The sequence below is a fragment of the Triplophysa rosa genome, linkage group LG4 (assembly GCF_024868665.1).
Source record: "Triplophysa rosa linkage group LG4, Trosa_1v2, whole genome shotgun sequence".
NCBI classification, from domain to species: Eukaryota; Metazoa; Chordata; class Actinopteri; order Cypriniformes; family Nemacheilidae; genus Triplophysa; species Triplophysa rosa.
This window is the reverse complement of record NC_079893.1, coordinates 12,030,320-12,048,877: the sequence shown is the minus strand read 5'-3', so window position 1 is coordinate 12,048,877 and position 18,558 is coordinate 12,030,320. Positions and strand designations below refer to the sequence as shown.

The 18,558-nt window shown below is 37.2% G+C and overlaps 2 protein-coding genes across 2 annotated transcripts; both read right to left on the bottom strand.

The window, feature by feature from the left end:
• Positions 1–1,501: 1,501 nt before the first annotated feature.
• Positions 1,502–10,221, bottom strand: chrna9a (cholinergic receptor, nicotinic, alpha 9a). The gene is made up of 6 exons (XM_057331666.1): positions 10,151–10,221; positions 9,372–9,517; positions 3,542–3,696; positions 3,179–3,362; positions 2,619–2,970; positions 1,502–2,346 (listed from the first exon to the last, which is right to left on the bottom strand). The coding sequence occupies exons 1-6, from the start codon at positions 10,194–10,196 to the stop codon at positions 1,502–1,504; spliced, it is 1,728 nt and encodes a 575-aa protein (XP_057187649.1). The 5' UTR covers positions 10,197–10,221.
• A 4,146-nt stretch (positions 10,222–14,367) lies between these two features.
• On the bottom strand, positions 14,368–17,427 carry rhoh (ras homolog family member H). The gene is made up of 2 exons (XM_057331667.1): positions 17,192–17,427; positions 14,368–16,199 (listed from the first exon to the last, which is right to left on the bottom strand). Exon 2 carries the CDS (start codon positions 15,897–15,899, stop codon positions 15,309–15,311), a length of 591 nt encoding a protein of 196 aa, XP_057187650.1. The 5' UTR covers positions 15,900–16,199; positions 17,192–17,427; the 3' UTR covers positions 14,368–15,308.
• Positions 17,428–18,558: the final 1,131 nt, after the last annotated feature.

Here is an 18,558-nt window from a genome sequence, read left to right as displayed (position 1 = left end):
AAATAGAAAATATGAGAAATTAAATAAAAACAATAATGCACTATATACAAAAAGTGAAAAAATATAGACAAAAAACAACATATCATTTTTGATGTCAGTAATTACACCTAAAACTGCCCGCTGGCTCTAATGTCACTTTAGTGGTAACACAGGATATTATTAGTTTTGGTTACATTTCATAACGGGCAATCGTTGGTCTGATGAATCTATTTGTTCCCAGAAACACCACCACTGGTCCCAGTTTGGAAACAAAATTCCAGGTCCTGTTAATATACACTGAGAGACTGAAATCTACACAACGGTTTTGTTGGTGATGTGAAAAACTGTGGGTAAATCAGACATTCCAGATCATATCATTCCCCATTTTCATGTATTTATCGCAGGTTTCAAATGTTATAGTTTTCATGATAAATAAACAAACGGTAGTCTCCCGGCCAAAATGACCCAGCACCAGAAATAATATCAAAACACTTCAAAACAGCCTCCATTATTCGCAAACGGTGGATAAAACCTTGAAAAATGATATATGAGCCCGCCAAATCACAGACATGCCGATTACAATTATTACAAATGACTAGAGGTCCCCAGGTAATACTATCAGGGCATATCAAGCGATCTCTAATAAAGCATTTTGTTAGAGAATATTTTGCGATCTTTAACGGCATGATGCTTACACTCGCTCTATCTGGTTCCATGCAGCTTGTGTTCAGTACTGTCATGCGCGAACCAGTGGGCAGGGCTTGAGAAGTAGGCGTTGATATTCTTCTGTGGAGGCGGTGTTCAACCTATCATAGATGGGTGCATTCCAGGACCTGCTGTTCGCTGAGCCTTGTGTCAATAACAGTTGTTATTTCAGTAACAAGGGCGTTTTCAGGTCTGACACTTACAGGATGTTCGCTTGAATACGATTCCCTCTTATATAACAAAAGCTCGGGTTAAAATTGTGGTCCTAGTTCACTGCACCTTTAACATCTGTTTGCTAGTGTATGTGCCGGGGTAATTATACATTATTAATATGTGTCCATGCTGGACAAAGATTGTGTTACTCTACGTACACATGCGGACACGTCCACACATGAAACATTAATTACATTTCTTTAAATGTTACAGACAGAGACTCTTAGTGGAAAGAACAGAGTGGACAATAAAAAAAAGTGACCGATACACAAAGTAACTGTAAAATCACATGTAATATCACATCCTCATTCGCCAACAAATACAAGATTTGCAAAATTAAATAATCTTATATCATATAAATACCCAATAACTGATATTAAATGAATAGTTTGCCCAAAAATGGAGAACAAAGAAACAGCATGAAGGTGAGTAATTGATTGTCTGCATGTTTTATTATTAGGTGAACTGCTCCTTCACGCTGAATGTCAGTTTGCCAACAAATTCAGTATTAATGGAATCATTGTAAAAAAAAATATATTTGCAACCAGTGGGTTTTTAACACATTTACCCACAATATAATCACTCAATTGTGTCTTTAAGACCTCTATGAGGCCTTGGCCATGACAAGGATGCTCATGAGAAAGACCATGATGAAAAACACCCACATGAAGAATCTGTCCATCACCTTGGCAATCTTCTTCCACTCGGCTCCTTTCGCCTGATGCGCCCTCTGCTCTCTAAAACAGTTGGAAATGTACTCGATGTTTCGCACCACTTTCTGATGTTGCCCGCAGATACATATTGTGGTCTTATTGTAGTTGTCCGCTCCATAGGTTTTACCATAGCCGTCATGGGGATATCCAACTCCACTGAGATATCCATTGGCGTCATCGTAAGAATATCCCTTGAGTTTTTCCGGAATGGAAAGTTCGCTTTCTTTCAGCTTTTCCTGATTTGTCAGCGGGTGTTTCTCGCTTTCGTCTCGACCAATGTAGTGTATGTATTTATTCTGATGGCTTTTTGGTCTGACAGGAGAATTTGATTGGGTCCTCCGTTGATGTTTTTGCCTGTGATAGTCACCGTTGCTGTGATGGTATCCATTTCCGTGGAGATTATTCTCATGCCTGTGATGATTGTAGCCATTAAACGGACCGTGGTTTCTTCTGTTGTGATGACAGTCACCGCAAAACTCTTTGTCAAAGTACCCATCTCTCTCCAGGCTAGCCAGAGGGTCTTCGGAGAGCAACAGGCCTCGCTCGCTTTCAGGTGTGGTGCAGTTCTCCCCTACCTCATACACAAAGAAGATTTTTGACATGTAGTCGATGATGAGGACTTTGGCCCAGTGGGGCACAGGTTTCGCTTCTGCTCCACAGAAATGTATGTTCATGATGAAGATGGTCAAGGATGTAGAGGCTGTTATCATGGTCATTGTTGCAATGTAGTATTTACCTATGAGAACGATACGAAGAAGGTTATGACATCATTCATACACTCAATGTTTAGGATTCATAGAAATAAATAAATAATAATAATGCAAGGCTATATAAAATAATCTAATATAATATAATAATATTATTATGTAAAATATTTTAGTAATAGAAATGTCTTCTAGAAATAACTACTAATGGCTGTATCCAAAATGACAGCGATAAGAGCAACAAATAAACTGAAATCGAGATCAACCAAATACTTCCAAAAACTGGATATCACTGTAAACTCACCAATAAGTGGAACGCTTTCTGAAGGAGGCATGCTCTCCGCCACCATCATCTGAAACACGGTCAGAGCCAGCAGCACCGTCACCCCCAGTGAGACCTTCTCCCCAGAATCAGCGGGCAGGTAGAAGCCCAGTGGGGCCAGGAAAGAGATGAGGAAGCACGGCAGGAGCAGATTGAAGATGTAGAAGGAGGAACGGCGCTTCAGAAGAAGCGTGTATGTGATGTCGGGGTATGGGTCAGAGCAGCAGCCGTACATGATGACGTTCTTGACCGCTGGCATCCCGTGACACTCCCATTCCACGTTCTCCACAAAGTCGGAGAGGTCACCGCTCTCCATTCCCATACTAATGTCCACCTGGGGTTACGGTGGAGAAGACTGGATTTTTAGTACAACTGAGAGTCATTTACATTAAGTCATTTCTTGAAACATTTCGTTTTTAAATCATTTTGGGTTTTTTTTGGCTTTTAGAGACCAATTCATTGCTCAATGTACAATATAATATTAACGGATATGTAACTTCTCTATGTTGTTCTCTGTGTGTCCACCTTTCAAGTGCATATACCTGGTTGCCATTATATGTCCAGGAGCCAAAGGTGAGGTTACACTGCTGATAGTCAAAGGGGAAATAAGAGACGTCCACCTTACAGGAGCTCTTGGTAATGGCAGGGGAGTCCCAGGTGATCTCACCATTATATCTCAACACCACATTAGTTTCTGGAGGCCCTGAGGAGTCCTCCTCATCCGCGCTGAGAAAGAATGTAATGTTAGAATACGTATGTGCCTTCTTGTTTTATGCAGTGTACCCATAGCAAGGTTGGCACCTTGACCTATACTGATTACAGGAATGTTACAGTTATGTTACAGGAATGTACAGGAAATCAATGTGTGTGTACATCAGCTTAGAAATGTGCACATCATGTTTTACTTGTTATACAGGACGATGTCTGGTCTCCACACGAGGCTGCTGGGTATTCGAATGACCTCAAGTCCATCATACTCATCTTTGTCCCAGCTCAGGTATGCATCGTGCCAGATCTGACGCACCCACAGGTATGTGGTCAACACCTGGTTCTTCTCATCCTATCAGTGTCACATAACAACGGCAAATTTTATAAACAATCCAGCTATATGCAAGCTATATGCACATTTGTGAATTCAAATCGAGGTGTTGGTCAGCCAGTGTGGTCATTTTTATCTATTTGACAACTATATGGGTCAAATGGTATGTTACACTGTAAAAAATGATTCTGGAGGGTGTTAAATACAACCCATTAAAATCAGTTAAACAGAGGTGGACGAAGTACACAACTTCCTTACTTGAGTGAAAGTACAGATACTACTGGTCAAATATTACTCCACTACAAGTAAAAGTTGTAAAGACAGATTCTTACTTGAGTAAAAGTACAGAAGTACGTGCTTTTAAAAGTACTCAAGTATTAAAAGTAAATTTCCTTTATGTCAGTTGTGCATTGTTTTATTGTCGTATACCTTGTGCCTCTGAAGCACCCTACTGAATACACCGAGTAGCTCACAGAATCAGTGGTATTAAAGGAGTAGTTCACTTCAAAATTTGCCCCCATTGACTTTCCATAGTAGTTTTTATTCCTACTATGGAAAGTCAATGAGGGCAAATTTTGCAGTGAGCAACTCCTTTAAGAGCTTTATATGTTTAGCACACATATGTTTAGTTTAGATATAATCCTGTATGATCATTTAGCCTAATTATCCTCATTAGCCCCCTAGGCCTATATGTATTTATGAGCAGTGTTCTTTTATTTTGTATATTCCCTTTACCAGTTTTAGCAGCAATTTACCAGTAAGTAGTAAGGTTCTTGTAAATAGTAAAGTGTAGAAGCCATGTGTTTGTTGGACTTATTACCATAATTTAACTACAAACATAAACTATAGCTAGTATAATAATGAATATAATGAAACTATGGTATGTTTAGTTGCTGTGGTTTTACTAAAGATTATTAATTGGAGTAGGGTTCCTATATTTAGAAAATGGTAAATTTGTGGATACTGTGGTTTTAATGCAAATACCATCCCTGCAGAAAAAAAAACAATGAATTTTTTAATTAGAATGAGATTTTTAAATTAAATTCCTCTTTGTAGTGTGTTTTGGGTTTTATCCCAATAGGATTTACCATCCCAGAAATAGAATCCATCACATACAAGTAGACAACAAGTATCCATAGTACAATTCCCATTATAACCATTAAATCCATTACATTTTATGTTGTATTTTGGGCAGGGTTCTATTGTTTTTATTTCAAGAGGAATACTTCAACTATAGTTACTTCAGTAAAAACATCATTCATTTTCCAAATCGCTTTAAATGATAAAGCAGCAGATCAGAAGTTAACACGCACGTGTAGCTCAAGGTGTATGTGATGCTTATTTACCGTTTAGCCGTTATGCCGATCATTTTCATGACAATGTTTCAACGATCTTTGACTGATCGTAACCCACAGATGATTACACCACACTTTAACATGTGCCTTTGTCCTCTTTTAATGTTCTATTTGCCTTTTCAGAGCGCTATCAACGATGTAGCAGCGCCTACGTTTACATTAGTTTAGCGGGGAAGATCCCAGAGTTGCCAGATTTGCGTTAAAAAAATCTGCCAAATGGCCATTCAAAGCTTGCCGGAAAACCGCGAGTTTAGAAAAACTGAAATACTTGGCAACAGAAAAAGGTCCTGGCAGATCGCAAGCCAGATAAATTGCGCACACAGGAAACCCCGCTGCATAGAAACCATTTTCTACTTTTGGACCTTTTTATAAATGTAGTGGAGTAAAAAGTATGATATTTGTCTTTCAAATGTAGTCAAGTTAAAGTACAAGTACTCAGAAAAAAGAATACTCAAGTAAAGTACAGATACTCAAAAAGTGTACTTAAGTACAGTACTCAGGCAAATTTACTTCGTTACTGTCCACCTCTGCAGTTAAATTTTACCTAAAAATATTGGTCAGCGAATAAAATATATAATAATGGCTACATTCTACCTACACTACCTACTTTTTATGAGTAATAAAGGCAACTTAAAAAAACAAGGTAGAATTTACCCGAAAATATTAGCTATGACACTGCGGAGTGCACGCGCATGTATCAACACTCCGGCGGGAAATTAGGAATCATGAGACGCATCCTCTTCAGATTCGCTGACAGGATTTGTGGAGCAGCCGGTAAGTTTTTGTTCAACTTCTTTATATCATCATGAATGCAAAAGTTGACTTACTTAAATGTAAGCTCTACCGTTAGCCTATATTCTCCTTTGGGTTAAAAGAAGTTACGCTGTTTTGTTATCAGTACAAGTGAGGCGAGTCGCAGATGGTGAATATCGTGGATTTGTCACGGAGACAGCCCTCACAACATAAGAGGATATGTGAATAATGTTTATTTAACTAATGTAAAAATTGACATGCATTTTGTTTTTATTTTTAATAGGAGAATTTGACAGGCAAACAAAGTGAAAGTGCTGGTGATGCATAATCCCACAGCTGAGCAGGATTTGTATGTCAATTGAAATTGATGTTAAGAATAAGAAAATAGAAAATGTTCAAGAATTTGTAATGTGAGCAATAGTTGTACTTGAACTTGAATAGAAGGGCTCTTTTGTACTTGCATTAGGGTTTAATATTTTAAAGATGAAATGTTTGTGTCAGCAGTCCATGTTTATTTTAAAATGGAAGATGTTCAAGAAGTAATTTGTAAAAGTGAAGTGGTATATGTCACCTGAAATTGTGTGAAAGTGTTTAAAAAATAAAGTGTGTTCATTGGAAAAATGTAATTACAGTCTCCTTTCACCATTTTTAAGTAAATTCAACCATCTCTTAATAAGTAACATTTATTTCTTTATATTGGCTATATATTAATAACAATTAGGTAGATGAACAATACCTGCTGTCAAAGGGTAAAAATTACCCAATTTTATTAAGTAATTACTTGTATAATATATAAGGTAAAATTTACCCAATTTAATTTAGTTTGTTATAACTTATAAATTTAGGTGCTCTTTACTCAAAAATATGGGGTATATACTCCTTTAAAGTGAGTGCAAATTGTTACCTCAATTTTATTGAGTAGATTTTATAGGTTGTTTTTTACAGTGGACTGAGCATTCAGCCACATTGTGTCTTGCTCTGCAAGATAAAACCCTGTTGTTGCATGGAACAATTACTTTCTCACAACGGAGAAGATTGAAAGGGAAGAAAGTCTGAACTCTGCTGCACTTAATGCCTTCTACATATCACATCTCATTGGTTAAAAGTACTCCTCGGGTTCAGTAAATTAATATTTGATTGAGTCTGATCAGGGCGGAAATTCAGTGTCTCTTGGATGAGAAATTCATTGACTCTCATACAAGACTGCCAGCAGCCAATCACAAGAACACAAACTATCACAGGGAACTACAGTAAACACAAATGCAGACTGTTGTTGCCTTACAATTACTGTACATATAAAAGCAGTTTTCTGACTATAAAGATCATAAGTTTTAATGAGGAATTTCTGTTTCTGCTGCCATTTTAATAATTTCCCTACAATAAAAAAAGAAAACATTAGAAAACATTGTTAGAAAACATTGTTAATGATGTATTTATTTATATTATTAATATTTATAATATACAATAGCATAAGCAAGATTTGTCTTCATTGTTAGTTTTGTGCATTTGCATGCAGCCAGATCATATAAGTTTAGGTTTAAACGAATGAGAATGCACTGTAAAAAAAATACATGTTTCCCTTGTAAATTTGTAGTCTTTTTCTGTAATTGGAAGTTTTTATTTTATTTTTATTTCAAAAGCGAAAAATGTTCGGCAGCTGGGGCGCCAGTAAAATAAATTCACGTAAAATTACATGTTTTCAAAGTCTTTTTCTGTAATTTGACATTTTTACCGTGTTTAAAAAATAAATTGTAAAAACATCCTATATTTTTTATTGTATTTCAAAAATATGTGAAAAATCTGTAAAAAACCAACAGTTAAATTCTGTAAAATTACATTACAGCATGTTCTTATTTCAAACAAACAATATGTTTGTGCTCAAAAAGAGAGAAGAAAAAACCTTAAAGCAAAGAAATAAAAATAGTTTAAAGCAGGGGTCTTCAACGTTTTTCGGGGCAACGACCCCTTAGATGAGACATGCATGTGGAGCAGGGACCCCCTTATACTAAATGTGTACTACGGGTTCGGGTCTATATTTTATATGGTCGTCCGGGTCGGGTCCCAAATGTATTTACTTCGGATCCCGGGTCTGTTTAACATTGTGTGTAATACATGATGTTAATGGTTGACTAACAATTAACAAAGTTCGGGAGAAGTCAGAGCATATAATTAAGACTGGCTGGTTCGCAATCAGCAATCATAGACTCTACCCTATCAGCCCAAGCGAACCAGCACATAAGTAGACAAGATTCTTACCTGAAGCCATCCCTAAAGGATTACACATCCCACCACCTCCCCAGCCCTTCCACTTGAGCTTGTTGATAGCAGGACTCCGGGGGGTGAGTTCTGGGTTCGGCCGTTTCCGAGCTCGGCGCACTCGCCCCTATTGGGGGGCGGGAGCGTACCGGGTTCGGATGGAACCGGCGAGCTCGGAACCCGCTCCCCGGACAGCACGCCAAACACGCATACTTACTACCCCTGCTATCTTCATTATCTGCTCAGGCGAACTCGTGAGCCGAGTCGATCGGAGAACACCGTCGCAAACAGTCAGCACTGTGCGTCTGTTTAGTAACATGCATGTCGTAAAATTAGGACGAGAAAAGTGAGTCTGGAAATAAGGGAAAAAACTCGAACATCCTCAGTCGTCAGCAGCAAAACTCCGCCGCAGAATTACTGCATTCATGAGTGATGTGGGGAAAAGCGCGTATTCCACTTTTTCCTCATGTTTATAATAATATGAATGAACCGTCTTGTTATATCTAAAAACAAATTGGTCAGACTCGGCTCAGAGAGCACAGAGATGATAGCAAACAAGTGCGGCTAATGTCAGCGGTCACTAAACGAGCAATCATTATTGTAGTTCAACAGGGCAAAATGGGTTGTACCATTATGTAGATAAAATGCTTTTATCTTCATTGACAGCGATTCAAAAGCAGGTTTGTCTTGTGAGCAACATATAAATATAAATGTTATTGTCAATGTTCCAGTGTTTGTTGTGGCACCATCAGCCAATCAGCATTGATCAGTCACGTGACATTTACTGCTCAGGTGAAGGGTTCGAAAAATGCCTCCAAACAGACTGCAGCATCTTTAAGCAAAGTTACAATTGATCGGAGCCTGAATGTGATGTGCATGTGCATATTCAGAGGTTAAAAGTTTAGGGCTATTGCACGAGCTGTGCGGTTTCACCCTGAAGCTGCCAATGCAAGCCTAGATAACACACGTCATGCCACATCAAGGCCAGACGGACAATGTGTGGGTGTGATATGCTCCTTGATCTCAAGTGATTCAGGCCAGTGTCTATATCTTGTGTGGCTATAACCGCTCTCTTCCGTTATTCTGCAATTTATTCTGACTGTAAAACTTGAGGACAAACACTTGTGTGTGTGTGTGTGTGTGTGTGTGTGTGTGTGTGTGTGTGTGTGTGTGTGTGTGTGTGTGTGTGTGTGTGTGTGTGTGTGTGTGTGTGTGTNNNGTGTGTGTGTGTGTGTGTGTGTGTGTGTGTGTGTGTGTGTGTGTGTGTGTGTGTGTGTGTGTGTGTGTGTGTGTGTGTGTGCGTGTGTGTGTGTGTGTGTGTTTAGAGCTCACCATGTCTTTGATCTGTGAGAGTGTGATCTGTAGAGTGACGTTGAGGGCTTTGTCCGTGTCCTCCACGGGTCGTAAAGCATTAGAATAGTTCTCCATTAGATCGTTTAACAGTTTCTGAGCATAACGACCCTGAGCAGAGAACACAGCTAGAGATAGAGAGAGATTATAATGATTGAATAGATAAATAAAATGATTTAATTATTTTTGGCTGATTGTAAATGTGTATAGTTTTACATTTAGTCATTTAGCAAGTTACAAATGCCTTAACACAAGCAAATTGTTGTAAAGTAAAAAAAATTAGGACATAAGACTAAATGAATAAAATGGGCTACATTAATACACAAACACATGAAATGCATAATGTTTGGATCATGAAATAACATTTTAGCACTGCCTTGAATAAATTATTTAACATAGCAGGTGTTTACATATATTCTGTAATGTAAACAAATTAGCGGAGTTAAATCTTTACATTTCTTTGGTTTTTGTTATTGTGTGTTGTTTCCTCAATAATCAATGATTGTTTATGAGACACCTTGTTTGTCAAGGAAGCAGTGAAGCTGCCACTGTTCTTCCACAAAGCACATTTTTTGCTTTCCCAGCATCTTCTGCACATTGAGGTTCTTCCGTACATTTTCTATATGATGTTATCACACTTAGGACAACTGAGGGACAAACAGCTATTACATAAAGCTACAAACATTCCTTGATGTGCAAGAGAGCAACACACTATAGGTTGTAAGAAGTGCCCATCAGCGTTAAAAAGGATGTGAACTTACCATGTAGGAACATGCTAATGTGAATCACAAGAAAAATTATCTTCATTTTTCAGGCAAATGACAAAAAGAAAATCTGCCGGTTATTTGCTGCTGGTCCTCAGTTAATGTTCATAGTTATATGATGTTCTCCGTACAGGAGAAAAGAGAAAATAAATGAAGTCCCATAGCGCTCGGAGTGTTTGAAACACAGAAGGCCTGAGTGTCATTCTTACTGTTTCGCTGGAACAAGAGCCGGGGTATCACATAGCAAACACACAGGCATACACGCACACACACACACACACGCACACACGCACACACACACATTTACCTATGTAGGAAGGTCTCATAAAATATGAGAGATCTTAAGGTTTTTTTCAGAAGTACAAACATCTTTTGTGTGTCTCCTTTTGTAATTGTGTGTGCGCGCGACCGCTCGTGTGTGTGTGTGTGTGTGTGTGTGTGTGTCGTGTCTTGTCACTCACAGTGAGAGCTGATCTAACAAGAGTGTTGTGCACACAGGTCATGTGGTTTGAATGTAACGCACAATGAATTTTAAAGTGAGATAGATAAGCCCATGATGTTTTTACATGGTCAGATTTAAATAGCTTTGATAGATCTTACATAGAAATTCAATATACATATTTACATACAATAACCTTAATTTTAAAACAAAAAAAGTATTCAATAATAAAATAAAAAGTAATAGAAGAATCAATAAAAGTGTCAAATTTGAGATGTACTAAGACACTCAATAAAATATAGAATCTTGTCATTTTGTGCATTGGTTATATCTCATACATTCTGATCTTTCCCCAGGTTTTAAAGTAAAATGTGAAAACTACCCAAATGTGATTTTTAATGGTTGCCAGTATTAGTTAGCTACTCAGGTATGTCCCTTTCCTCAATCTCTTATGTGTAAAATGCAAACGTGTGTTAAACAGACACCAAGGGGTCACATTGACATTATGAAGCAATTTGAGTCAAAGTTGACAAATTTACATCAATTTCGGATTTTTTGAGATTTGGTATGGCCCCCTTTTGTTTCAATGACCACAAAACCTGATGATCCCGGTGTAACCGAGTCAAATGCACTAACAATGGCCATGGCCTCTAGCGTCAGTCACGAATGCACCTCTTAAGATGGGTGACCAAGACTCGCACCAGCCACCATCTGTTACACCTGCATCATTTAAGAATGTTACAAATAGTGTCCTTCAGTGGAAACAAGGAAATCATGAACATGGACAATATCACACATTTAAAGTGCTTATTTTATTAATGATTTTAAATATCACTAAACATTACTTCATCATTTTGCATCATTAACTTATGTCTTTGTTAAATTTTTCAGTATACAGTAGTCTCAGATTTATGAAACGCACTTTATGTATCCCTAAATTTGATAGTGAAAGCATTTCTAAGCATTTCATTCTTTGGCAGCTGTCTATAAATCACTTTACTAGTGAGTGGAGCCAGTCAGCCCCCTCACATCTCCCAGCACCTATGCAGGAATGCGAGCACATACACACACAAGGACGTGGGGTCTGAAATGAGATGAGAGCAACAAGACAGGAAGTGGTTCTTCTTGAGGCGCCTCTCTCTCTCTTTCTTTCTCGGGTGTAGGAGAGTTTCATATCCTGTAGTGCACCTCCACACATTATGCTGCAGAACTACATTACCCATGATTCTCTGTCAAAACGGGTCTGGCTAAATAGATGCTCAAGAAAGCTGTTTTAGATAAATTCACTTTTTCTATTCTTAAATAGTTACCAGTTCATGCCCTTCCACAGCAAAGCAGGCCTTGTTAATTTATAAAGGTAAACGTAATAACGTGACATAAATCGAAAATGACATGTTTTGTGTATTCTGAAATTAAAGTGACTGTTTCAGTATCATTTTCAAAGGTGTCTTCCCTGTCCTACACACTTGTTCCTCACTGACTCACCATTGCATGGCCGAATAACGCAAACTGTGGAAAATCTTCATGATTCAGGTAATTCATTTCAACAGCTGTGCCTTTCTTGGCTGTTTGTTGCTTTTTAGCATCGCCCCGCAGCACATGGAGCTTAAATCCATAACTGACATTTGAACTGATGATACACAATCTCTGAAGTTTTGGCTTAACTGTCATAAAAGGTGATTGTGTAAGGCTTTGAGGCTATATGGGTGTATTGTGTGTGTGTGTGTGTGTGTGTGCGTGTGTGTGTGTGTATGAGAGCGCTCGTGTGGTAAGAGAACAGTGCAGGTGTTTCCTGTTGTAGAGAAGTGAACAGTCTGTGTGGTAGAATGAATGCGTGTACGTATGTGCGTGTTGATTTTGTGTGTCTGCGCAGACCACAGCACTTTGTAGAAGTGAAGCTCAGCCGGCCAGATATGGACTGAGCCATATTGAAATTGTGTAATATACTTTTAATATCTTGCACCGACCCAAGCATCCATGCATTCAATGTATTCAGTTTACATAGAGAACTTATCGGTCTGTTCTAATTATTTTCACTTCCTCTTTTGTGGCATATCACATTTGGTTTACCCTATTCCTTGCACACCCTCATCTTTAAAACATCATTAGTACTGAAAAAGCTATATAAACCCTTTTACTGTAGAATAATATATACAAAATCTTTAGGTTTTTTCATTTTGTTATTCTGTTTAAATGCTGTAATACCACTTAACATTATTTATACCTATTAACTGTTTTTAAGTTGATCTTGGAAAAACAGCAACAGTTATATTTTAAAATCAACATTAAACATACAGTGCAAGAATACCGATTTAAAGAAATGTATAAAACATTTACAGATTTATATAATATAGTTGACATCGGTGTTCTGTTTAAATACAACTAACAAATTTAGTCATGTAAAATGCACTCATAACTTTTTGTATGGTGCCACAAAGAGTTTTGAGAGACTTCAGAGAAGATGCTCTCCTACTGGGATGTGGTTTCGGGGTCTAAAGCCTTCGGTTCTCCAAAAGCACAGGCCTACATCATCTCGTCTCCATAAACCACATAACATACACTCCATCTTTCTGACTTTCTCTATTCTTCTGTTCCTCTGTCACGTCTTCCTTTCATGTATGTAGTAGCTCATTATTTTCTTTTCTTATATCTTCCCTCTTGTGTAAAAAGTTTAAGTCATCAATTGTCTATATGATTTAAAGGGTCAAAATGAGAGTACAGAGGCTAGATGTGAACAATATAAATAACCTTATTTCTTTGCTATTTCCGCTTTCAGTTCATATCCAAGAAAGTTTATTTTTACGTTTGCTACATTTTTAGGTGATATACTGTACATTTCATGTAAAATTCTGGGGGACTTTCCTTACCCTCTAATCGAAGAAGGCTCGTATCATGTTTTAAACACGGCTGACACGTTAAAGCGGCAAGCAATAAAAGCTGAAAATTTGTGTTTTTGTCTAAATCAGCTTTTGCTGTGACAAGCAATACTGAATTTAGTCTTTCCCTTGCTTCCAGGAATCTCACTTTTGTTAAGACTAAAGGCCACTCTAACTGGACAATATACAAAAAATGTCCTCTGATTTCATCTTCAACGCAGTAAGCATTCACCATGGAATCTGTTCACCCCAGAAATTGCTTGTTGCTGAAAACTTGTAGCATAATGCATGGATAAGATCACGTTGATAATGTCCTGTCTTTACAAACAATGCTATGAATATCCAAGCACATGGGTACGTTTTTACAAAATAATCATAAATATGTTACGATTTTTATTGTAAACTCTGCTCATATATCTCTTCCATTCACACATGTGTGCAGATGCACACACGCTAACCCTATTTGAATGCTTTAAAGAACATTTATCACACACTTTGTGGACACTGAAATAGTGTGTTTGTTTAATAGAAACATGTTCACATTTTTAATCCTCCTGTTATACTATTAATATATTGTTTTTCCAAAGCAGTGTATATTTAACACTATTGATTCATTTTGATTCAAATATTGATTAACATTAGACATGGCATATACCCATAATTTACAAAATAACAAATAATAAGAATGCATGTTTTTGTTGTATAATAATCAAATGACATTTTATTACTATTTATTTGTAACACACTGTTTATTGGTCTTGTTTAGGAAAGGTTCTTGTCACGTCCAAAAACATAGTTCCCCAGGATATATTAGACTAGATGTTTTACCTGTAATGTTTACAATGTCAATTTTATAAACTCTCAGTAAAGGTCATCTCCATCTCCAAATTTGTCACCAATTGTTTTACAATTCCACAAATGTTTAAATGCTTGACGTCTGCATTTGGCATATCTTTAATACAACTTGTTTTCATTTATGCAGAACTAATTACACACACACATTTAGATTTACAATCACACTTCTGGGTTCGCTGTATACGCAACAGACCACTCAAACACATACTATAACAAAATACAAACTCAACCTTCTTTTTAAAACACCTACTTGTTAAGTGATCTCTAAAAATAATTAGGCTAATATTTTAAATATAAGATCTTCAGGACTTAACTCCTGAATAGCTTTTCCTAACCCACAAAACAGTCTGTTCGACAGGGAGCAAACCATTGTCAGTAAATCATAAATACAAAAGAGATTTTTTTCCATTCATAGCCAAAATATTTCTTATGATGGTCAAATATCATATGCTAATATGATTGTTTAGTCACATGTTACAATTTTGGTTGATTTTGTTTTACTAACTAAATGAGCAGATAAGAAATGGTGTTGCAAGTTCACAAATTTTCAACAAATGTTACAGTATAACAAAAGCCGTTTCTGTAGTTAAAAGTCATGGTAAATGTTTAATATCTTTAACGGACACTACTTCGTAATGAATTATGTCTTTTCAATACAGACAGTCTGTGTGTCACAAAAAAGAAGATTTTTTTAAACAATTCTGTTTAGTGATAAAAAAACGGAGGTTCCTCATCTAATATGTAACGGGTCAAATTAAAGGAATCTTTTTCATAATTCACTCTTATGTTACAAACCAGTATGATGTTATTTCTTCTGCAGAACACAAAAGATAATATTTTAAACAACGCTGGTAACCAAACAACATTGACTTCTACCGTATGGACACAAAACCTCTGACACATTTCTCAAAATATCTTCTTTTGTGTTCTACAGTCATATACAGATTTTGGATTTTTGGTGAACTATCCCTTGAAAAATAAAGTATTAGGAGACTTTACAGGGGTTAAAGTGTAGCAGTCTTCGCCTTGTCTGTCTTCGCGCCCGATTAACGGCCGTACGAACTGCACATTCAAAAACCTGTTGCACGCCACGGTTGCTGAGTGCCGAGCATTCCAGGTATCCTTTGGCACGGATCTCCTGTGCCACTTGTTTGCCCTCCGAGGCTGTGGTGCAGTTGGCACGATACGGGCCCATCTCGCGATGATCCGTCTGTGTGGCCACAACCAGAACAGGTACTTTCGGGAGATTCTCCTTCACCTCAGCGATCCACTTTTGCCGTAAATTAAGTAACGAGTTAGGATTTGCCACGGAATAACACAGCAAAACCACATCCGCCTGCTGATAAGACATGGGCCGGATTTGTCGGAATGTGTCGTGTCCTGCTGTATCCCACAATCCCAAACTAATCTGGATTCCATCCATGAATACATCAACGCCAGTGTTTTCGTAGACGGTGGGTTTGTAGGTCTCTGGGAACGTCTCAGAAGTGAAGCGTACAAGGAGGGCTGTTTTACCCACCGCGCAGTCCCCGACCAGCACGCATTTCACAGAGGTCTCTTCCACCCCATTCATCATTCTGTTTGTTATAGTAAGGAGCAGTCTAGTAGGCCGAAACAGAGGAGTTTTCAAAAAGTGTCAAGGTCATCTCTGGAGTTGTAGATTTTCACACAAAGTAAAGACCCTTGAATTCACACACCATTCTGAAGTTTATCTCGATCTGTTGCAACGTGATATTTTAATCTTCTGATCTGTAATCCAGCGCAGGAGTAGGAACCGTTGTCATCGTATATCAATAGATGTACTCCAAAGCACACAGATTCGGACAGGTCTATCTCTCTTCTGAATGTTTTGAGTGTCTTGTTGTCTATCTGGCTCCTGCATTATAGAGAGAATAAAATGGTGAAATGATTATTATGGAATCTCAAAACACTTATGAATTAAACATTTATCACAAAAAAATGGTCCAATCAGTGGTCATGTTGAATGCATCTACCTGTATATTGACTACGGTAGAATTAATGAAATCCGTAGTTGGACAAAAACTAAACTTTGGTTTTGAATATTTCGAAAAATGGCAATAATATAAATACAACAACATTCATTTTTTTAGGTTTCTAAAATGTAAAAGGGCTTATGCTAATAAGGATTGTTTGACTTGGTATAAAACACAATCTCGAAACAACAACGACTAGCACATTAGGCCTCTATCAGGCTGTCAAAGCACAAGATTAAAAAAACTGCTTTTTTACAGCGGAATTATTTTATTATATCGATATAAAGTCAAATCTCTGGATTTAAAACAACTACAACATTGTCACTTTTAAAGGTTTAGTTGTTGCTTCAGTATTTATTGACATATTCAGCTTGGAAAACTTCTTGTGCTAACCCTAAAACACTTAGAGGCTGTAATGTGTTAGAAATACTTTATATCTTCTTCAAGTGAACTGCATCAAATCAGATGTACTAACATCTGATGCAGTTTTATAAATAAAAACGTAAGAGTATTGCAAATAAATAAATCAAACAAATTTAGGGGATTTCAATGCTGTCGTTGATGGAACAAATGACACGCTATTCTCACACTAAAGCATTAAATATAGAGGCATTCTGTAATGTTGAGTTATGCCTTAAGAATATTGTTTGTTAAGCAAAAATAAAATAAGAACTTACAGAAAAAAAATGCTGAGTATGAATATTCCATAGAAAACGTTATATTATAATAGAAAATTATATTTTAACCATTTTTTTATTAATGTTAACCAATGACTTTCAAGTTTAGATTGTTAGTCCATTTTTCCACTGATTCATAAGACACATTTTTAAAATGCATAAAATACAGAGTAAAAACATTTTAGAAAACAACTCACCTCTTTCAGCTCTTTAACGGTGAGATTCATGAGCGGATATGAAGCCTAATTTTACATCTGCTCTTGTACACTTTAATTCAACATTAACAATAGGTTCAGTCCAAATCTGCATCTAGGCCTTTCTGAAAACGTTAATTGTTAAAGACAGGAAATGCAAGTTCTCTTGAGCATTGAGATAATGTATGCCTTCACAGACAGAGCAGATGCTGCATCCTTTAGTAGAGGGAAGTGAAATACAAGGTTGGGCTGTGAAATCATACATCATATCTCTTGTAAGCTTCCGCTGAGCCTGTGTGACGTTCTTGGCGTTGAATGTACCGTATGAAGAGTTTTGCTGCTTCTGCATTGAAAGCTTGTGGTGCATCAAACTGTCAAATACATTGGGCAAAAATAACCAAATAAGTATATATTATTCATCATGTCCTTTTGATTTTGAGTGTTTGTTCTTAATTTTCAAAGAAACTATTTTTTCTTTAAATAATCTTCTAACTTAAAGGCGCAGTTCTTGAAAATCAGCGGCCACTAGCTTTGTATTATAGTTTTGCAACGAATCTCTGAGTCATTTGCCCACCCCTCCCTTTCAAATTACGACGGAGGCCGCAACAGTAAAAAAAGATGTCGTCTACTGAGACAGCGGATAGTAGTGATACAAGCAGGTAAGGCAATATATTAACGTAATTAATCATTTAACATGTATTCTATTGCGAAAGTTACTGTTACAATTCTATAATTAGATATATTTCTTGCGTGCTATCTAGTACACGCTGAGAGTAGTGAAGTAACTAAAGTTAGCTAATCATAAATAGCAACGCTGTTCAAAGCGTTTGATCTGACAGAGACATAGGCAGTTAGGTGTAAATTAGTAGACGTTTGTCTCCCCCTTTGTAAAGTCAGGAACAACCGGAGTACGTACTACTTTGTGCGTCTTCAACTCAGTGATGACGCAAGCTGCGTCTAAAAACACACACGAAGACCAACATATACGAAAGGCGCTCTGTAGAGCTGTTTGTCCGTTAGAGCTTACTGTACAAAACATGGTTGCGCAACATAACAAATTCGATGTAGATAGGCCCGCTCCCTATGTAGATACAACTGGTTTATTCTAAGGTAATAAAAACATAACTTTTCATTACGTAAGGTTTTTATACACATCTAAAGACACAGTTTTGTATGTTATATTGCATTTCTGTTAATAGATCATACAAAACATCCCGCACTGTACCTTTAATCTAAATATATTGTTTAGGTATTGTTCAGGCTCAACACATGTGTCACATGTTGTGTCACAACATGCATGCACAAATGTGACTGGTATTCAGAATAATATATTATGGATAAACATTAAAAGCAGGTCATGTTTTACACGA